This window comes from Carcharhinus amblyrhynchos, chromosome 4 (assembly GCF_965287045.1).
Source record: "Carcharhinus amblyrhynchos chromosome 4, sCarAmb.v2.hapA, whole genome shotgun sequence".
NCBI lineage: Eukaryota > Metazoa > Chordata > Chondrichthyes > Carcharhiniformes > Carcharhinidae > Carcharhinus > Carcharhinus amblyrhynchos.
This window is the reverse complement of record NC_137327.1, coordinates 33569420-33587427: the sequence shown is the minus strand read 5'-3', so window position 1 is coordinate 33587427 and position 18008 is coordinate 33569420. Positions and strand designations below refer to the sequence as shown.

The 18008-nt window shown below is 37.9% G+C and overlaps 2 protein-coding genes and 1 pseudogene across 4 annotated transcripts in view; 1 reads left to right on the top strand and 2 right to left on the bottom strand.

Annotated features, from left to right (window-relative positions):
* The window catches only part of phkb (phosphorylase kinase, beta), a 274002-nt gene extending 257044 nt beyond the window's left edge, over nucleotides 1–16958 (bottom strand). For 2 of the 3 annotated variants that reach the window (XM_080186954.1, XM_080186955.1), the window contains exons 1-2: nucleotides 16888–16954; nucleotides 15645–15737 (exon numbers count right to left, since the gene is read on the bottom strand). In XM_080186954.1, the coding sequence (XP_080043080.1) occupies nucleotides 15645–15708 (64 nt within the window). In that variant the 5' untranslated portion in view covers nucleotides 15709–15737; nucleotides 16888–16954. Of the gene's footprint in view, nucleotides 1–15644; nucleotides 15738–16887 lie in introns of all 3 variants that reach the window. The other variant, XM_080186956.1, reaches the window with a different exon arrangement.
* Nucleotides 13746–13846, bottom strand: LOC145342759 (U6 spliceosomal RNA; annotated as a pseudogene).
* Nucleotides 16959–17150: 192 nt separating the features above from the next.
* itfg1 (integrin alpha FG-GAP repeat containing 1) overlaps nucleotides 17151–18008 on the top strand; it is a 289515-nt gene continuing 288657 nt past the window's right edge. Inside the window, exon 1 of the mRNA XM_080186953.1 lies at nucleotides 17151–17398. Within this exon, the coding sequence (XP_080043079.1) occupies nucleotides 17212–17398 (187 nt within the window). The 5' untranslated portion in view covers nucleotides 17151–17211. The remainder of the gene's footprint in view (nucleotides 17399–18008) is intronic.

The following is an 18008-nucleotide window of genomic DNA, read 5'->3' as shown; positions in this document are numbered from 1 at the left end:
ACCATAAAATTAAAATACCAATTCTACTCCATCATTGAATGTTTAAATTTATCAGCATTCTTAACACTACTCTTTGACAGATGAAATTAAAGGTGACTCCTTTTCCATTCCCTCACCATTTGTATTTCTGCAGATTGCACAGTCTTATTCCAAGACATAATTATACGTAGTGGTACATACATGATTATCCATTAGACCACTTCTAACTCTCTGCCATTATCTCAACTGAACATTATCTCAAAGATAACACTCCGTTAAAATGATTTCTGCTAAAAGAAAACCAGCAGCCTTGTAAATATATACATTTAAAACGATACCAGTATTTAAAGTGTTCATAATGCAGTCAAAAAATATTCAGCTCTTAACGTAATACGTCCAGTTCCTCACAGGAGATTTATTCAGGATGCTGTATTAGCAAAATTACCCAAAGCTAAATGCTACACAGTCAAATTATAAATTACTCTTTTTTTGCGGGTTCAATTAACATTAGTTTATTGATGTTGAAGATCTGAAATAAAATCACAAAATGCCAAAAAAACTTAGCAGATCTGGCAGCACCTGTGGAGAGAGAAACAGATGGGTGAGATTTTCCAGCCGTGCACGCTCCAAGACTGGAAATTCCAAGGTCAACAGACCTTTAAATAGTCTGCCAAATTTTCTGTCCCACCTGCTATAATTCCTGCGGGACAGACAAGAAAATTCTGCCCAATATTTCAAGTCCAAGTGACTCTTCTGAAGAAATAGTATTAGACTTGAAATGTTTGCTCTGTTTCTCTTTCCACAGAAGATGCCACACCTGCTAAGATTTTTTAGCACTTTGATTTCATTTTTATTACCCACATTGACTGACCTCAGTCCATTATTGATTTTTCCCTTTTGCCAAATTCACAAGAATGTCATTTCTTGAAAGCGCTGTTTCATCTACCAATTTAGGGATTTATCTTTGACTAAGTTTATTCCCGTTCTCATTAATAAAGCTAGTGATTATTGAAATATTATTCATCTTCAATTCAAATGAAGATCTTTGCTAGATACTGTATATACATTCCTCATCAGAAATACACATTGTGGGTGAATCTTCAACACAGAGACTGCAGCAGTTCAAGGCAGCAGCTTATCACCACCTTCTCAACAGCAATTACAGATGGGCGATAAATGCTTGCCTCATCAATGATGCCCACATTCAGTAAATGATTAAAAAATGCAAGAGCTATCGTTCCCCATCATTGCAGCAAACAGAAAGTGTTCACTGTTACCTGCTGAAGGAGATGGGGCAACAGACAATTACAACACAATGGTGGGACAAAAAGAACTGATAATGCAAATCAATTCACTGAAGGCAATGATGAGGAGATAGGGTTGAATAAATTTTGCACAAGTTTATCTTCACAAAACATCACAGGGTGAACTGTGGGTGTATTACACCAGATGGTCTGTAGGAGGTCAAGCTCACCACCAATTTCTCAAAGGCAATTAGGGATGGGAATCAAATGTTCACATTCCATGAAAGAATTAAAAATACTGTACTCTGTCCAGAGGTAATACTGTTCCATTGACTTTCTAATTTCCTCTTTTCTAATAGCTGAGATTTTCCAAAATACAAACAATGTTATTCCAGCAGGAAGGAATTGCATCAATCTTTTTCATAATAACTTCATTGCAGTACTAATGTAAGCCTATTTATGACACTAATAAATAAATTTAAACCTTTCCTGCACAGTGGTGTAACTAATGGCCCTGCCATTTTATTCAAGTAAATGGGAAATTCTGGATTCCAGTTTTGTATTATTAACTACACTTCCACTCACAATTTTAGCTACTAGATTGCAATTTAAGAGCTTTAGTTTGGAGAACTGGTTAGTTATCAAGATATCTCAATTTACTTATCCACTGGGAAGCAACCTGACATGATTTAACCCACTCCCCTGAACTAACACAACATTATGTAAGCTGTTCTTTCCTGGTTCACATGAATCCAAAAATTGTGTTAGCCAAGAAAGGAACAATGCATCATCTAACCTCGAATCAAATTACTAGAATGGTTACTCCAGAGAATCTGGACATATTACTTCATGTCAAGTTTAAAATTAAAGGAACATTGAGGATTTCTAAAGTGAACCTTTAAAAATGCAATGCTGTATTACGGGATTAGCACAGTGAAGGATAGCTAGAAGTGCTTATTTAATCCACACAAAAATCCGTTTGTCTTTTCGATCAAAATACTGAAATTGTTTCTTTCTAATTTAGTTTGTTGCATTATTTTGATGAAAAATGATTGGTCCTTGCCTCTAGAGGGATTTGTATGTTTAACAAAATCATGCAAAGTATTTGTATTTTCTGAGATATTCCTGATTACGTTCTGACATCTGTGACAAGACATAGATATTTTGACTTTTACCATTTTGTATCAATTTCAAGGTTGATTAAACCCTCCAAGAGAGTTGTGGTTTGCTGGCCGTCATTAATGCAATTAGGGGGGCAATTGTTAATCCCAAATCTGCAATCGCATTCATTCATGTATATGGCTACATATTTCATTTCTTTGGAAACTATCATCTACTGTCAGCCCAAGACAAATATCTTTGGAGAGGATCAGATCTATAAAAATCCATTTTCTGTTCCGAATAAGATATATTGTTTAGTTTGTCCTCCACAACTAGAGGTTAAAAGTAGTATTGCTTTTGCATCTACTTGCTGAATAGTTAAAAGCAGAATTTGAAAAGCACCGAGTTATTTTAAAAGCTGGTGGTTGATCAGCGGGAAACCTCAGTATCAATTCTTCTTGAATGACATTTCATGCACAGCAAGGATTGAAACTTGCCATTGTCTCAATCAGAAATTTAGAGATGACCTCAAATGGAAGCTAGTTGTCCAAAAGCTTGTCCTGAGTTTTCTTATTATAATTATGTTTACCCATTATACATACAGTATTTGATGCTTATTTTGTCCCAGATTGTAAGAAAATAAGAAATAGGAGAAGTGTAGGCGATTTGCTCCCTTGAACACACTCTGCATTGAACAAAATCATAGTAGATCTTCTAACTCAGCTATAACTTTCTGCACTGTTCCCAAATCCCTCGATTCCCTTAGTACTGACACTGGATAAATACCCAGTCAGTGAATCTCAAATTTTTGCAGTAACATCTAGCATTTCAAAGCAAAATGGGCAGACTGCACACAACTATGTCACTGAATTTTGTTTTAGAATTTTCATAAACGCAGCCTATAAGAATACCAAAATGATACAGCCTATGCATTTGTAGGGGTAAAGTTTGGTAATGGCGATTATCATAGATTTCACTTATTTTAGACAGAATACAGACACTAACAGGGCTGACAGTAGGAAGAGGATAACATACCCATATCTAATGCCGTAAGAGATTTAAAACAAGCAATTATGATTTTAAGACAAGTTGATATTTTAAATGCATTTCAAAGGTTTTTTTACTGTGATTAACATTTCAGTCAATGCATAATGGGAAAGTTCAATAGTTTAGAGCCAAAGGTATGGGAAGCTTTAGTTAGCAGATTCATGTCTGGGAGATAATTAAAAGTGAACATATTTTACAATTTTATGAATAATTGGTTTGCCACCATGACTTAGATTAGGCGTGACTATGGACACAGGAACACATGTCTACTCAACTTGGCAGTGAGCCAGTGGGAACCTCAACTTTAACTTTTATGGTGGAGTTTACTGTATCCAGGCAACAGTGAAGTAACTTTAGCTAAGAGGGGTATAACTTCCGGTTAGTACGGGACAAATGAGAAACCATTATGCTGGGAAGTACTAAGCAATTGGCTGAAATAACTGACAAAGATTTATATTAGTATGGACATTAAACAAAGATGTGCAGGTTAGGTGGCTTGGCCATGATAAATTGTCCCTTAGTCTCAGGGGGATTAACATGGTAAATACCTGACGTTATGGGGATATGGCCTGGGTGGAATTATTGTCAGTGCAGGCGCGATGGCCCGAATGGCCTCCCTCTGAACTGTAGGGCTCCTATGGTTTCTAATGAAAGGTGGAGAATCAGATTAAGAAAATGCATAACTGTCCTTTTTTTAAACTGATAACATTAGAGCTTACTCGAGTGGTCCAAGTATTCTGTATCTGAGACCATCGACACAACTTTTCATATTGTTCACTGATTTTTCAATAATGTTTTACTTTTATACTGTAGCATTGGTTTCCTGATTATATTTGCAACGTTGTTGAAAAACCCCACTAACATTGGTTATGTTGAACGACTGTTTGGCCATTGAAAGAACGTGGTAGTAAAAGGTGCAAAACTATTAGAAATGGTTTCTTTTTATATTGAGTTGAAATATTCATTCATTCTTTGCAATCATTGCCACTGTACAACAAGGCTGAGGAACCTTAAACAGACTCTGTGTATGTAGATTAGTGGCACATAATCTGGGGCAAACTTTCAACCTCAAAGTAAATGGCTAGGATGCATAATGAAAAATTTATGATGGTGTAATAAGAATTTGGAGTTTAGGCAGAAGGCACGTTGTGAGGCTAAGGAAAGGGAATTTTAATTAAATACTTAAAGTAGGAGTGCTTAATGCTAATGCTGATGAAAATGTGGAAAACGTTCCATTGCAGCACCTCTTGTCTTGATCAGCAAAAAAAAATTCAATCAAAATTTACATTTAGAGACTCTTTAAAAATAATTAAACTAGATTCCATCAGTACACTTGTGAATACTTGGGAGTCCTTAAATTTTCTCAGCAATCTCCACTAAACTCTCTGGGAAGTGAATATGTCTGTCTCTAGGAGTATCTACATTATGCTGGACAAACAGATTGTCCAGCTATGCATTTCTAAATAAGTTGGTTTAGATATTGGAACATGGTGACAAGTTTCCAGACATTGAATTGGCCCTACTGTCCCTTTTTAAGTGCCAATACAAATTACCAGCTGAAGCCACAAAATCAGACACGGATGTTATTCAATATGAATTTTAGTTCAGCATTAAAAAGGACTACTTCATTCTGATGGAAACCCCATTTCACCGTCCCTGTAAATATTAAATTTAAATTTTGTTTGCCAGCATATAATGAATGATGGAAATTTGCACCAAGGAATTGCATTTGGCTAGAAATGCATGTGGTATCTGGATACTTGATAAGAACATTATCAAGCATGTTCCAGGCGTAATTTTTTAATCTGACTGATCTGAAGGTTTTTTTCAGCATTTCTCATATCTGGAAGCGACATAATGTTTCTTTATAAAATCTTGCATTTAAAAAGGTGAACAGGGCAAACTCAAGCTGTTAATATACATTTATTAGTTAAAATTACTTCCACTGCAATGCCACAATTGTTGGCTCAAGTAGCATTTTCTGCCAAAGCATTGATCTCATTAAATCCAAACACACATCAAAAGCAAAATCTTTCCTCATGAGACTTGGAGGCAAGTACTGGGTGAATTAAATTATTATACAATACAGTCTACAGAGTTTGCAGAGTTCTTCCAAACACAACAAAGTTGTTTCTCAACAGAAGTCAAGTTAGATATTCATGATAGGCTGTAAACCTTTGTTTCTCATCTTTAGTGTAAAGAACAGTACAAAAGGCAATTGTTCTCCAGACAATGGGCAAGATTCTCTGGCATCCCCTCAGCGATTTTCTCGACAGGAGGCAGCTGGTGGTGGGATATTTGGGGCCCGTCACTGTCAACGTGACCTCCTAGTGAAGTCACCCCATGCTGCTCGGAAACGACAGCAGGGACGTGCCACGAGCAGGATCAGAGAATACTGCAGGCCTGAATAGCCAGAGAATTCTAGCCAATACTGAACACCATTTCAGGATAAGTAGTACACTAAACAAGAGTAGTATAAGTGTTTGGAGGAAAAGGCATTCCTTGAGGTTCCCCTTTCTTCAGGTATCATGCCCTTAGAGGGCACTGGCGACCACGGACTAGATTTGTCCATATTGTCGTGGTTTGTCGTTATCTCTTGCAATATGGCTAACCAGAAAACTGTTGCTCTTATTCCTTGCCATCAACCATGTCGGAATAATTTATGGCTTATAATCATCCTGTTTGGTTGTGTTATGAATGCACCTTCTCTGACCATCAGCTCTCGAGGTGGAGCTTGAACCCGGAGCTTCTGGCCCAGCGATGGAGATGTTCTACTGCACCGTAGGACTGCCCTTCCTCGAGACGATGGTATATCAAATTGAAAAGGGAAACATGGATAAACCAGTTAGCTGCAAAGAAATGCTTTTCTCTATTATTGAGTGTCTCTACTATAGATACTCTCTATTTATTGAGTGTCTATCTGGAATGAGCTCAGCGATATTTTACACACTATCTTCAGAGTTTTCTGGCAGTTGACTTGTACAAATAATTTACCATCTAAAATATTGTCACAAGTCTTCTCTGTTCTTTTCCTTCCCCATGTATTTGATTGATTCCAACTTCATCCCCATTTGGTCTTGATTCCAGCTGCATAATGTAACTGATGTCTGATACTTTTGAGCTTTTATTCTTATTCAGCTTATTATTCTCTTATTTGTCAGACTTGTTTTGTTTGTTTTCTGCCCAAATCATCCATATTGGGCTAGAATTTGTGGTCAGTGGTCAAGTTAAAGCACTCATCATTCACTTCACTAACAGCTACCCATAGTCCTTGTGGGGTTTTGAGTAAAGGCCTGTCCTTTTCTGGCATCTGATCAAACTGGCATTTGTTTCAAAGTGTGTCCCTCTTTAGGGGACCTGTGGCATCTATGAGTAGCTAAAGAAACAGAAGATCTTCAACCAACCAGATTGAAGAATACTCAGAGCCAACGCAGGAAGTAGAAACAATCATAGAATTCCTACAGTGCAGAAGGAGGCCGTTCAGCTGATCAAATTTGACTGACCACAATCCCACCCAGGCCCTATTTCCATAACCCATAGTTACCCTGCTAATTCCCCTAACATTAGGGTCAATTTATCATGGCCAATCAACATAACCCGCACATCTTTGGACTGTGGGAAGAAACCGGAGCATCCAGAGGAAACCCAAGAGGATCAGGGGAGAATATGCAAACTCCACACAGTTTGCGGAGGCTGGAATTCAACCTGGGTCCCTGGCATTGAGACAGCAGCACTAACCACTGTGTCATCAGGTATAGGAAGCAAAATACAAAAGACAAATAAGATTGCGAGAGAGCAGGAGAGAGGGAAAGAGAGACAAAAAGTGAAAGAAAATGATTTTAATCTTTTTGAAATCTCTCTCACTAATTAACTTCTGAAGGGACAAAACTCCATACTAGTAAAATTTAAATTTAATGTCTAAGGAGGTTGTTTAGCACTAATTATCACTTACTTGAATACACTAGCCTAATTTTTACTGCAGCTTTAATGGGGGGGGGGGGGGGGGGGGGGGGGGGGGGGCGGCGCTAGTGCAAGGACCACAACTTTTGACTATTGCATTGATTTCAGTCCATCAGTGAGCACATTTACAGAGCACCTTGTGGAAGAGGGGGATACTTCTGATAATAGCTGCAGATTAACGTTTAACTATTGTGTAGATATTGGATGTTTTTGTCTGATTTACTTCATTCCAAGAGTGACTGCTGTTAGCTTCACTGTTATTATTAATGCACATCCAGGCCAAATGGCATCTGGCAACGCCATCATATGGCATTTATTGCACATGTTGCTCCATTCTTTCCAGTTCATCATAAAATATACCTTCCTTAGCTGGGTAAATGACTGGATGAACTTCAATCACATGGTCATCATCCATGTTACCAAACCCAACTTAACAGAATCAGCATCCTTCTGTGCCACCTTATGCGTCATGCATTCATTTTATTTGATCAATTTGATGAAGTGGGTATGTTCAAACACCAAAGAGTGGATTACAGTCACTTCTTAAATATCAAAATGCAGACTTTAGTATTTGAATTATATTTTCATGCTACAATAATTCTTTCATGAACTTGTTTGCTAACTTTAGTTAGCAAAATGAGTTCATTGGACTCATTTGATTTTAGCTCCTCGTAAATTGACAATGCATGATAATACATATCTACCACACCCAGCTGGTATAACTAATACTGTTGCTCAGTTGTGTCAGTTGTCTATTAAATTCCATATAAGTCACATCCATAAAACAAATCTCAGATAACTCTTTCAGTCTATGCACTTTGTTTTTGATCCTCTCCTTGTCCAACAATAAATTTTGCTTCGACTTTGCGTGTTAATATATTCACACATCACGTACATGTTTTGTCACCCACAGAACTCTTTTCCTCTAATAGATTTACCACAGTACTGACAATCCATATCTGATAATGACCAGCTTGACTATTTTTGTATGGCACAATAACTCTTTCATTGGGTTCTGCTTCTCCACAAATGTCAACTGCTTTCTACATATCTAGAATACATGGTGCCAGCTTTTCTGACTTCCATGTTTTTTCCCCTCCAGATTTTCATCATTCTTTTCCCTCAGAGAACAGAAACAATGACATTCAAAGAAGGAAATGCAATACTTCACTAAAGATAACACATTTTGTAATCTATGCAGAATATTGCAATTATGTTAATTTGAAAGACAGCAACTTTAAAGGGGAGGTGTTTCTAAATGTAAACGTAGGAAAACTCTGGCAATAAAGTATCTACGGCCTGGCCTTTATTTACACGCAGTTTATAGGCCTCGTTACCAATGTTCTCTCTTAGTTGCATGCATTTTGAGCACAAGTTGACTCATAGGTTGCCATAAGAAAACAAAATTAGAAGGCCCATGCCCTTAAATGAATAGGCTGGACACAACAATAAAAATAAGACGGGACACCACTACGATAGACGGCGACTTTCATTCAGGTAGATTAGAGGAAAATTATGATGGCATTTCATAAGATAGGATGTTGGGAGAATTCCACCCCTCCATTCTCCCTTTATATCACGTCGAGTGCAAGAAGATATGGCATTCGATAATATCCATTATATTTTTGATTCTCTTCTTGATGTTTCAAGATCAAAATCAGATAAACTGACATTAGTTAAACTGAAGCAAAAACTAGAAAAATAAATATGAAACTATACAACAAAACAAACATGCATTTATATAGCATCTTTAATGTCCAAAGCATTTACAAACGTATTTCTTTGTTCTTTCCGGAAGGATAAAGGGTATTAGTTAAGCCGGGTACCATGGTCGGTGCAGACTTGGAGGGCCGAAGGGCCTGTTTCTGCGCTGTAATTTTCTTTGTATATAATCAGATAAAAATCAGTACCAAGCCAAATAGATATTAAGACTGGTGATGAAGTTTTTGATGAAAGGGATTGGTTTTAAGAAACATCTTACAAGAGAAGTGGAAGGTGCAGAGACAGGGCATTTTATAGAGAGTGTCCTGGAGCAGAGAGGTTAGGTGACTGAAGACAACAGCCAGTAGTGAGGCAAAAAAAATTGGGATGTACAATAGGCCTGAGTCAAGGTGTGCAGGACTGGATAAGCGAACAGAGATTTGGGGGGGGGGGCGCACCGCCGCCATGGAGAGATTTTAACACAAGAATACGAATATTGAACTGAAAGACTCAGAGTCAATGTAGGTCAGTGAACACAAAAGGCGAGCAGGGCTGTGTGTATGGTATAGGGTATGAACAGTAAAGTTTTAAATGGAAGATGGGCAGCCATCCAGAAGTACAATGGGATAGTTCAATATGGAGGTGATAAAGGAAAGAATAAAGGTTTTTGGCTGCAGATGGATCAAGGCAAAGTGTAATGCTATCAAAGTCGAAAATGGATAGTTTTCATGATGTCTACGCTAGAAAGCAAGGTACCATCTATCTTTTCATAAACTGACAGATCTATATATTTTCAGCATTGCTTTTAATTAATTCTAACATTTCCTGATTTTCTTTGCATCTCTATTTCCCCATCTACTAGAAATGTAAACCTCTTGTGCCTTCCTTTGCTTTTCCTAACTTAAAACAATATTTGGATTTGTTCTTCCCTTGCCAGATCTGCCAGAGACAGAGTTTCTAAAAGGTTACTTAAGCTGAACCTTCTAAATTCCCAATAACTTCATCTGAGTTCCTCAGGGGTGTTTCACTGCTGGAAAGTCTCCACTCAGCTTATAAGTGTCAATGATCACAGAAGTATAAATGTCAGCAGTAGTTTGGCAGTTGATGAAATGCCTGTTGCGAAATATTTGAAAACTGGTGACTATGTCAATGCTGTCAGTATCTCCCATATGCCTATTGTACTAAAAGATTAAAAAGCTGTTTCATACTGCTCTATTGGCTGTACATGTAGAATTTCAACAAAGTCCTGAAATGCATCAATTTTAAATGCTTCAGCAGAGTACAGATTAATATTTGTTGTTTGTGATCGAATCTAAGAAACCAGTTACACGCCTGTGGCCCAAAAATGCCTAGGCAAAATAGCCAATATTCTTGGTCAGTTGAAGTAAACTGAAAGTAGTAGCAGTTGCTATTATTATTGATCAGCAACAATATTAGCAACTTAAAGAGGAAGCTAAACAGAAATACAAAAAAATCTACATTTTTTCAATTTGCTGATTGTCCAGGCTTTCTTCTGAATGAATCAAAGATGTGAGAATTACCTTCATCTTCAAGAAATAAAGGCAGGACCATATTTTCAAAAGCTATAAAAAGGAAAAAATCAATAAAGCTACTGGATTGGTACAAATATATTTAAACTGGTAATGGAATATTGGTTGTTGTTTCAAGGGGACTGAAAAACGAAGGGATAGAAGCTATCCTGCAGTAATATAAATATTTACCCAGAACCATACCAAGGCTAAAAAGGTTAAATTACAAAGATTGGTTGCATAGATTAGGTTTGTATTCCCTAGAATTTGGATGATTTTTTTCTTTTAATTTTTGCTCCATTCTTTAAGTTACAAGTCAATGGAGTGGACAAGGTGAGCCTTTAATTGGTTTTTGAAGCTTTGCTTGCTCCAAAAAACGATTCAAATTGAATCCAATTCATGGCCCACAAGAGTGACATACAAGATCCAAGCTAACAAGAAAATGCAGTGCATCTGATTTTGGATTTGATCCGATGCTTGACTTAGCCAAAAGGCCAAGTAGTGCACCTCTGCCAGGTGATCATAGTTTCACCTCTGCCAGACAGCCATAGATGCTTCAGGTTTAACCTAATTACAGTGCTTAAATGCTTTAAAAATTAGACAGGATGGACAAAAGAACATATTTCCTCTTGTGGGAAACAAGGGGAACAACCTTAAAATCAGAGTTAGGCTGTTCAGGGTTGATGTCAAAAAGAGTTACAAAGGGCAATAGGGAGCATTACAAAGGGTAATGGAATCCATGCCTCTCTCTTTCTTAGAGTTGTTGAGGCATGGCCGCTTAAAAATCTAAAAACTAAAATTTACATATTTAATTCAGCCATTCAAGGTGTTTGAAACAAAGGCATGAAGGTGAAGTTAAGCTCCAGTTCAGGCATGGTCTAATTTAATGGAGAAACAGACTGAAGGGGCTGAATGGCTTACTCCTGGTTTTGCAGCGTAAAAGGAGGCCAGTCAGCCCATTGTATCTATAGCAGTTCTTAAAAAGAACAAACAAATTTTGCCCCACTACCCATTTCCCCCATCAAGTACATGTCCAATTGCCTCACAAAATAGTTTTTACAGGTAAGTATCCAATTCAGTTTTGAAAGTCATTAATGAATTTGTCTCCGTGACACTGTCAGGCAGTGCATTCCAGCTCCTAATCATTCAATGCACAAAAATCTTTTTTTCCTCATGAGGCCTCTGGTTGTTTTGCACATCATCTCACATCAGTATCCTCTGGTTCATGAGCCTTTCACAAATGGAAGCAGTTTTTCTCTATCTACTCTGTCCTGACTCTTCATGATTTTGAACACTGCTATCAACTCTACTCTCATCGTCTCTTCTCTATAAAAAAAAAGTTTCTCAGATCCAAATGAAATCTCATCCCTTGAGCCATTCTCACAAATCTTTTCTGCACCTCTGTGTTTTCCGAATGCGTGGTGCCCAGAATTGGATACATATTCCAGTGTTTTTATATGAAGGTTTACCACAACTTCCTTGTTTTTGTACTTTGTTCTTTTATTTGTAGAGTCCAGGATCTCGTATTAACCACTCTCTCAACTTGTCCTGCTATCTTCAATTATTTATGCACATATAAACAGAGCTCCCTCTGCTCCTTTATTTCAATTTAGAATTTGTATCCTTTATTTGATATTGCCTTTCTTTGTGTTTCCTACAAAAAATGTACACAATTCTTTAAATTAGTTTTCATATGCAACGTGTCCAACCATTCCACCAGTCTGCTTATACCCTCATGAAGTATATCAGTTATCCTCCTCCCAATTCAAATTATTTTCTAAGCTTTGTCATAATCAAATTTTGAAACTGTGCCCTGCAAACCCAATTCTAGGTTATTTGTCTGTATCAAGAAAAGCAATGGTTTTAATACCCAGCAAAACTTATTGTATACCTTCCTCTAGCCCAAACAACTCTAACCCATTCACCACTAGTCACTGTTCTCATGGGTGGGATTTTCTAGCTGCACTTACCCCAAAACCTGAAAATCCTCCTGAGGTCAATGGACCTTTGCATGATCTGCCACCACATGCTATGATTCCTGTGGTCAGGATGGGAAAATTCCTCCCCATATCTGCACCGCCACTGTCCCTTAAATTCCATCAACTTCAATTTTGCTGTCAAGCCTGTTACGCGACACTTTATCAAATGTCTTTGCATGTCTATGTACACCACATTAGACCATATCAACCTCATTAGTCCTCTCTGTTACCTCATCAAAAACTCAATTAAGTCAATTAAATGCAGTTTTCCCTCAAAAAATCCATGCAGCCTTCCTTTAACTAAATAACATATATCCAGGCGACTGTTAAATTTGTCTTGTACTGTTTCTAAAAACTCTCTCCCATCTTGGGGTTAAACTGACTGGTCTGTATTTGCTCACCTTATCTTTACATCTTGTTTTGAATAAGCATGTAATATTTAATTTTCTGGCACCACTCCTGCATATGAGGAGGACTGGAGGATTATGGTCAGCGCCTTCATAATTTCCATCCTTACTTTGCTTACTGTCCTCAGGTAAATCTGATCCAGTCTCGGTGACTTATCAACTTTTAAATACACAGTTGGCTTTTCTCATACATTGGCCAAGAAAGGTGCAACACATTCACTTAGTACACTTAGTAGCTAAGCCACGCCCTCTGTCTCTGATCTTTTTGGCCCCTAACCATCTGTCCTTTTACCAGATTTTTACTATTTATTTCCCAAAGACAGATAAAAAGTGAAGGCTGAGTAGTGACTCAGTTACGGAAAGTTTTAGTAGAGTAGTTGGAGATAATGGACAGGATTTTATGGCCTTGCTCGTCCCAAAACCATAAGATCTTGCCTGAGGTCAATGGACCTTGCATTTGTCTGCCCCTCGCCCGCTTTATTTCCTGTGAGAGGCGGGGTGGTAAAAATCCAGCCAAAGGGTGGAATTTTCCCATCCTACCTGCCAGTGGAATCGTAGGACCATGGAAAGGTCCATTGACCTTGGGCAGGATTTTTTGGCATTGAGGCGAGCGTGGCCATCATGCCAACATGCCATTTGCTTTCCTAGTTGCACCAAATGGACCACTTCTGTATTACTGTATATTCTATGTAATTTTAGTAATCCAGCTAATACTTGGACTACCGTTTTGTGCAAAATGGACAACCTTACACATGCCCAAGTTAAAATCTGCCTGCCACATTGTTACCCATTCACAATCAAAAAAGGGAACGTTTCATATATTTGTATGTCATTCTTGAGAAGGATCATGTCAATCTTCTCTGTATCATTCAAAATAGAGTGGGAAAATATGTTTATCTACTTTTATAAATGCTTACACAGTTGAATTATATTTTGTAAATATACCAATAAATCACAACTGACAATCTTAAAACAACGTACAGAAAAATAAACAAAGAAATAAACAAAGTCACTTCCTACTATTTCTTCCAACTCTAACATAAGCAGAGAGGTGCTTGCTAATCTGAAGGAATTTTCAGCAACAATAGTTAACCTCAAGTTTCTAAGCAGTAGTTTAGTGGTGGTGCCACAAACATGGTTGGCAGCTAAATATTTCCATGTACTCTGGGCATCAGATTACTCGTGAATGACAGGAATTCAAAAGACAAGCTAGTAATCATGAGAGAACATCACTACCTTGGGGCCGAAAAGTCAGACTTCTTGTCCCTGCTGTTCTAAACAAACTCTTTTCATAAACTCAAGTTGCTGGTTATCATTTCTTTTTTTCCTTTTCCTTTGTTTCCAAATATTAAACAATTTCTTGAAACTTGAGGAATTTGAAGGACAATCTCTCTCAACAGTAAAAAAGATTGCATCCTCTTGGAAAGATTGCTGAATTTCTGAATAGAAAATGCATGAACACTATTGCTGATTTTGCTGCCTGAACTCAACAACAACAATTATTCCTTCTCTGCCTCTGATAAAGAGTCATCCGGACACAAAATGTTGACTCTATTCTCTCTCCAGAGATGCTGTCAGTCCTGCTGAGATTTTTCCAGCATCTTCTGTTTTCATAACTATTCCTTTGTTGTTCCTTCATTATTTTCCACTAAACAAGTAGAATGGTGCAAGTGCATATTTCACAGCTTTTTGCCATTAACCATTAAATTGTCTGAAACCAGAGTTCAGAGCCAGTCAAACGCTTCTCAGGCATAGCTGTTTAATACCCTAACATTCTAGATCTGAGTGCTACGTTTTGGATGCATTAATTTTCTTGATCAGCTCCCCATCTTCAAAGGGGCTCTACTAAATTATACAAAGAATAATGGAGAGATGGAACAATGGAGGCAGAAATGGAACTGCTTCACAAAAGTGCTCATTTTAGTTGTAACTAATAGAAAGCTAAAGGGAACAGGAAGTGTCTCAAGTGCAAACTAGAGTTTGCAAAATCATTGTACCAAAACGTTCACTGACTGAGTATACCATAAGCCTGCAGTAATGGATTACAAATATGATACTACTCATAGATATGGAGCTCTGTGGCACAATATTTGGAAAGAAGAAAGGGAAATGAGATGCTTAGAAAGTAACTCTCAAGATCACATTTCAAACTTAGCTGTAGAATTTGGCGCCTATGAAGTCATCATCTGAAGATTTTTTTTCAACTGTATAGTGAGTACAGTTAAACTCACTATAACTGAGTTAATAAAAATAATCTTTTAAATGCCAATTTAGAATAAGTGACAGTAACTCTTTTGAATTCCTGGGCATAAGCTTTGCAGATGATGATCTGAATATTTGAGCTATTTTTAAGCAGGAAGAAATGGGTGAGAATCAATATTAAAAAATGGAAGGAGAAGCAACCTAATTCTGGTTTCAACACTCAGTTGCCTACTGTTGTTGAGCAGGACCATATATAAGATGATCCAATTGGGTATTGAATGTTCAAGGTTTCTTGTGTGACCTAAATGCCTCACATTTAGTTTTAGGCTCATGTTCTTGGGAGCTTAAGAGAAGTTACTCGTGTTCTGCTGTTGAAAACTACAATCATCTCTGTTCCACAATACTAAGTGCATTACAATACAAATTTACATAATCATCTGAAGATGATACTCATGCTGAAATATTACATTCAGTATATAAACAGTAACAACTTACCCAGTAAAGAGTAATTATGATTGTAGGTGGGGTTGTCATCATCAACGGAGTTGGTAACTTCCATTTTCAACTTTCAAAAACACGCTTCTCTTGCTACGGTATATTATAGCAATTCACACATTAAGTAATTAGTTCATACATGCAAGGTTAGTAAATAACACATAATGAAATCCAGTAGCGAGCATGCATTTACTGTTACATTTTTCAAAATTACAACAGATCTCAATATATACAATTTCTAAACAATTGTAAGTTTAAACATGAACATGTTCCTTAATCATGGAATTTATCTCAATGACAAAATTGTATAAAGTACAGGCAAAATGCTGTAAATAAGAAAAATGTAACAAAAACCAACCTAAAAACTGAAATGGAGAGATTAAAGTTGTGTTAAATTATAGGGAAGACTCCACTGATTTTAGACTTTTTTTACAAAAAAAATTCACAGATCTCTGAAATTTACGAATAACTAGAAATTTGATTCCAAAAAAGGTAGTTACCATGAGATATGACTTTGAAAAGTCAGAAATATGCATGAAAATAAAAATGTACCAGCATAATTAAGTTATGCACGAATAAATAAACCAACTGATGAAACGTACCCTTCCTTTACGATCCTTTGTTACAAATGCAGTCGGTTGAATATTAAAGCAAATGAAATTTTAATGGGGTTAAATTGCTCAGCATGACGGGGTAGACACTTAAAAAGTTACGTGACCTTTCAAGAGAAGGTTACAGTTGAAACGGCAGTAGCAGCTCATAACCGTTTAGATAAGATTAACGAAGGTTATTTCATCAACAATATGTTTGATTACGTTTTCACTGATACTTCCCATTTTAGTGAAAGGTTCGGCAATTTTCTGTCAAGCGCATACATATAACGCATTTGGAAGTAGCATGCAGAGTGCTGAAAATAGCAATGACACCAATACCAACAGCAAAAGCAACCTAAGCAGAAAGTGTACTAACATGAGTAGTCAATTGCAAACCACCGAAAGTTCCAACGACGTGTTTTATTCAACAACACGACCATATGTACATATTATAAATATATTAAATATCTATATAATATGTGATATGGGGATATTGTGTTACACAGGCAACAAGACTTAGGTAAGGACAGTCAGCACAATACGCAAGACTTAAGCCAAACACGTTCAGAGCTCACTAACTAAGCCTAGGATGTAAAACATAACACCAATGTTAATAGTTTCACACTCGTGCCACCTATTTATTTGCAAACCTGTACGTTTCGATCGGGACCTGAAATCTGTCAACATCCAGCGCAAGTCGTCCATACTGGATCTGGCCCTATCGCGCGACAGTGTCGCGAAGTCTACACCCAACCCCAAACTTTTCCACTTGATTCGGGTCAACTTTTTATATATATATAAAAAAAGCTGACAAACATATTTGTATATTAATTCGGGTTTTGCTGCGCCTTTTTTTTTGTTTAACGTCTGTTAGGGTGAGGGAGGGGCCGTGATTTCCGGCCGGAAAGCAGTTTGTGCTGGGTTGCTGGGTGACGGTGCTGGGGTCTGCTTTCTCTCTCTGTGTGAGTCCGGCAATGGGCCCCGCTCTCATCCGATCTCTCCACCTCCTCGCCACCTTCTGCCTCATCCCCTGGCATCCTGCCGTCTCCGCTCTGCAGGATGTCACCGCCGAGCTCTTCGGCTCGGAAGCCTGGGGAACCGTGGCCGCATTTGGAGACTTCAACTCAGACAAACAGACCGACATCTTTCTCATCAGATCGAGTGAGTAGCTCCAAGCTGTCAGGGTGGGGGACTGGGGTCGTGGTGCTCACCGTAGTTAACTTGGCAGGTCAGGAGCATCATGTCTGTCTGTCAGTATTTGTTGTTGTTTACGTTTGTTTATATGTTTAATCCGGCACCTGTCAAAATATTTAACAACGCGAGCTCTTCAGAAATTCCAAAGTTTTAAGTTTATTTATCAGTGTCGCAAGTAGGCTTACATTCACACTGTAATGAAGTTACACTGAAAATCCCCTAGTTGTCACACTCTGGCATCTGTCCGGGTACACAGAGGGAGCATTTAGCAAGGCCAGTGTACCGAACCAACACTCCTTTTGGGCTATGGGAGGAAACTGGAGCAGCTGGAGGGAACCTATGAAGACATGGGAAGAACGTGCAGGTTCTGCACGGACAGTGACCCAAGCTGGAAATTGAACCCGGGTCCTTCGCACCGTGAGGCAGTAGTGCTAACCACTGTGCCATCGTGGGAGTAGAGCAAATGTCTACTAGGTGATTCCTGGGATGGAAGGTTTGTCATATGAGGAGAGATTAAGTTGGTTAGGATCATATTCACTGGAGTTTAGAAGAGTAAGAGGGGTTCTCATAGAAACTC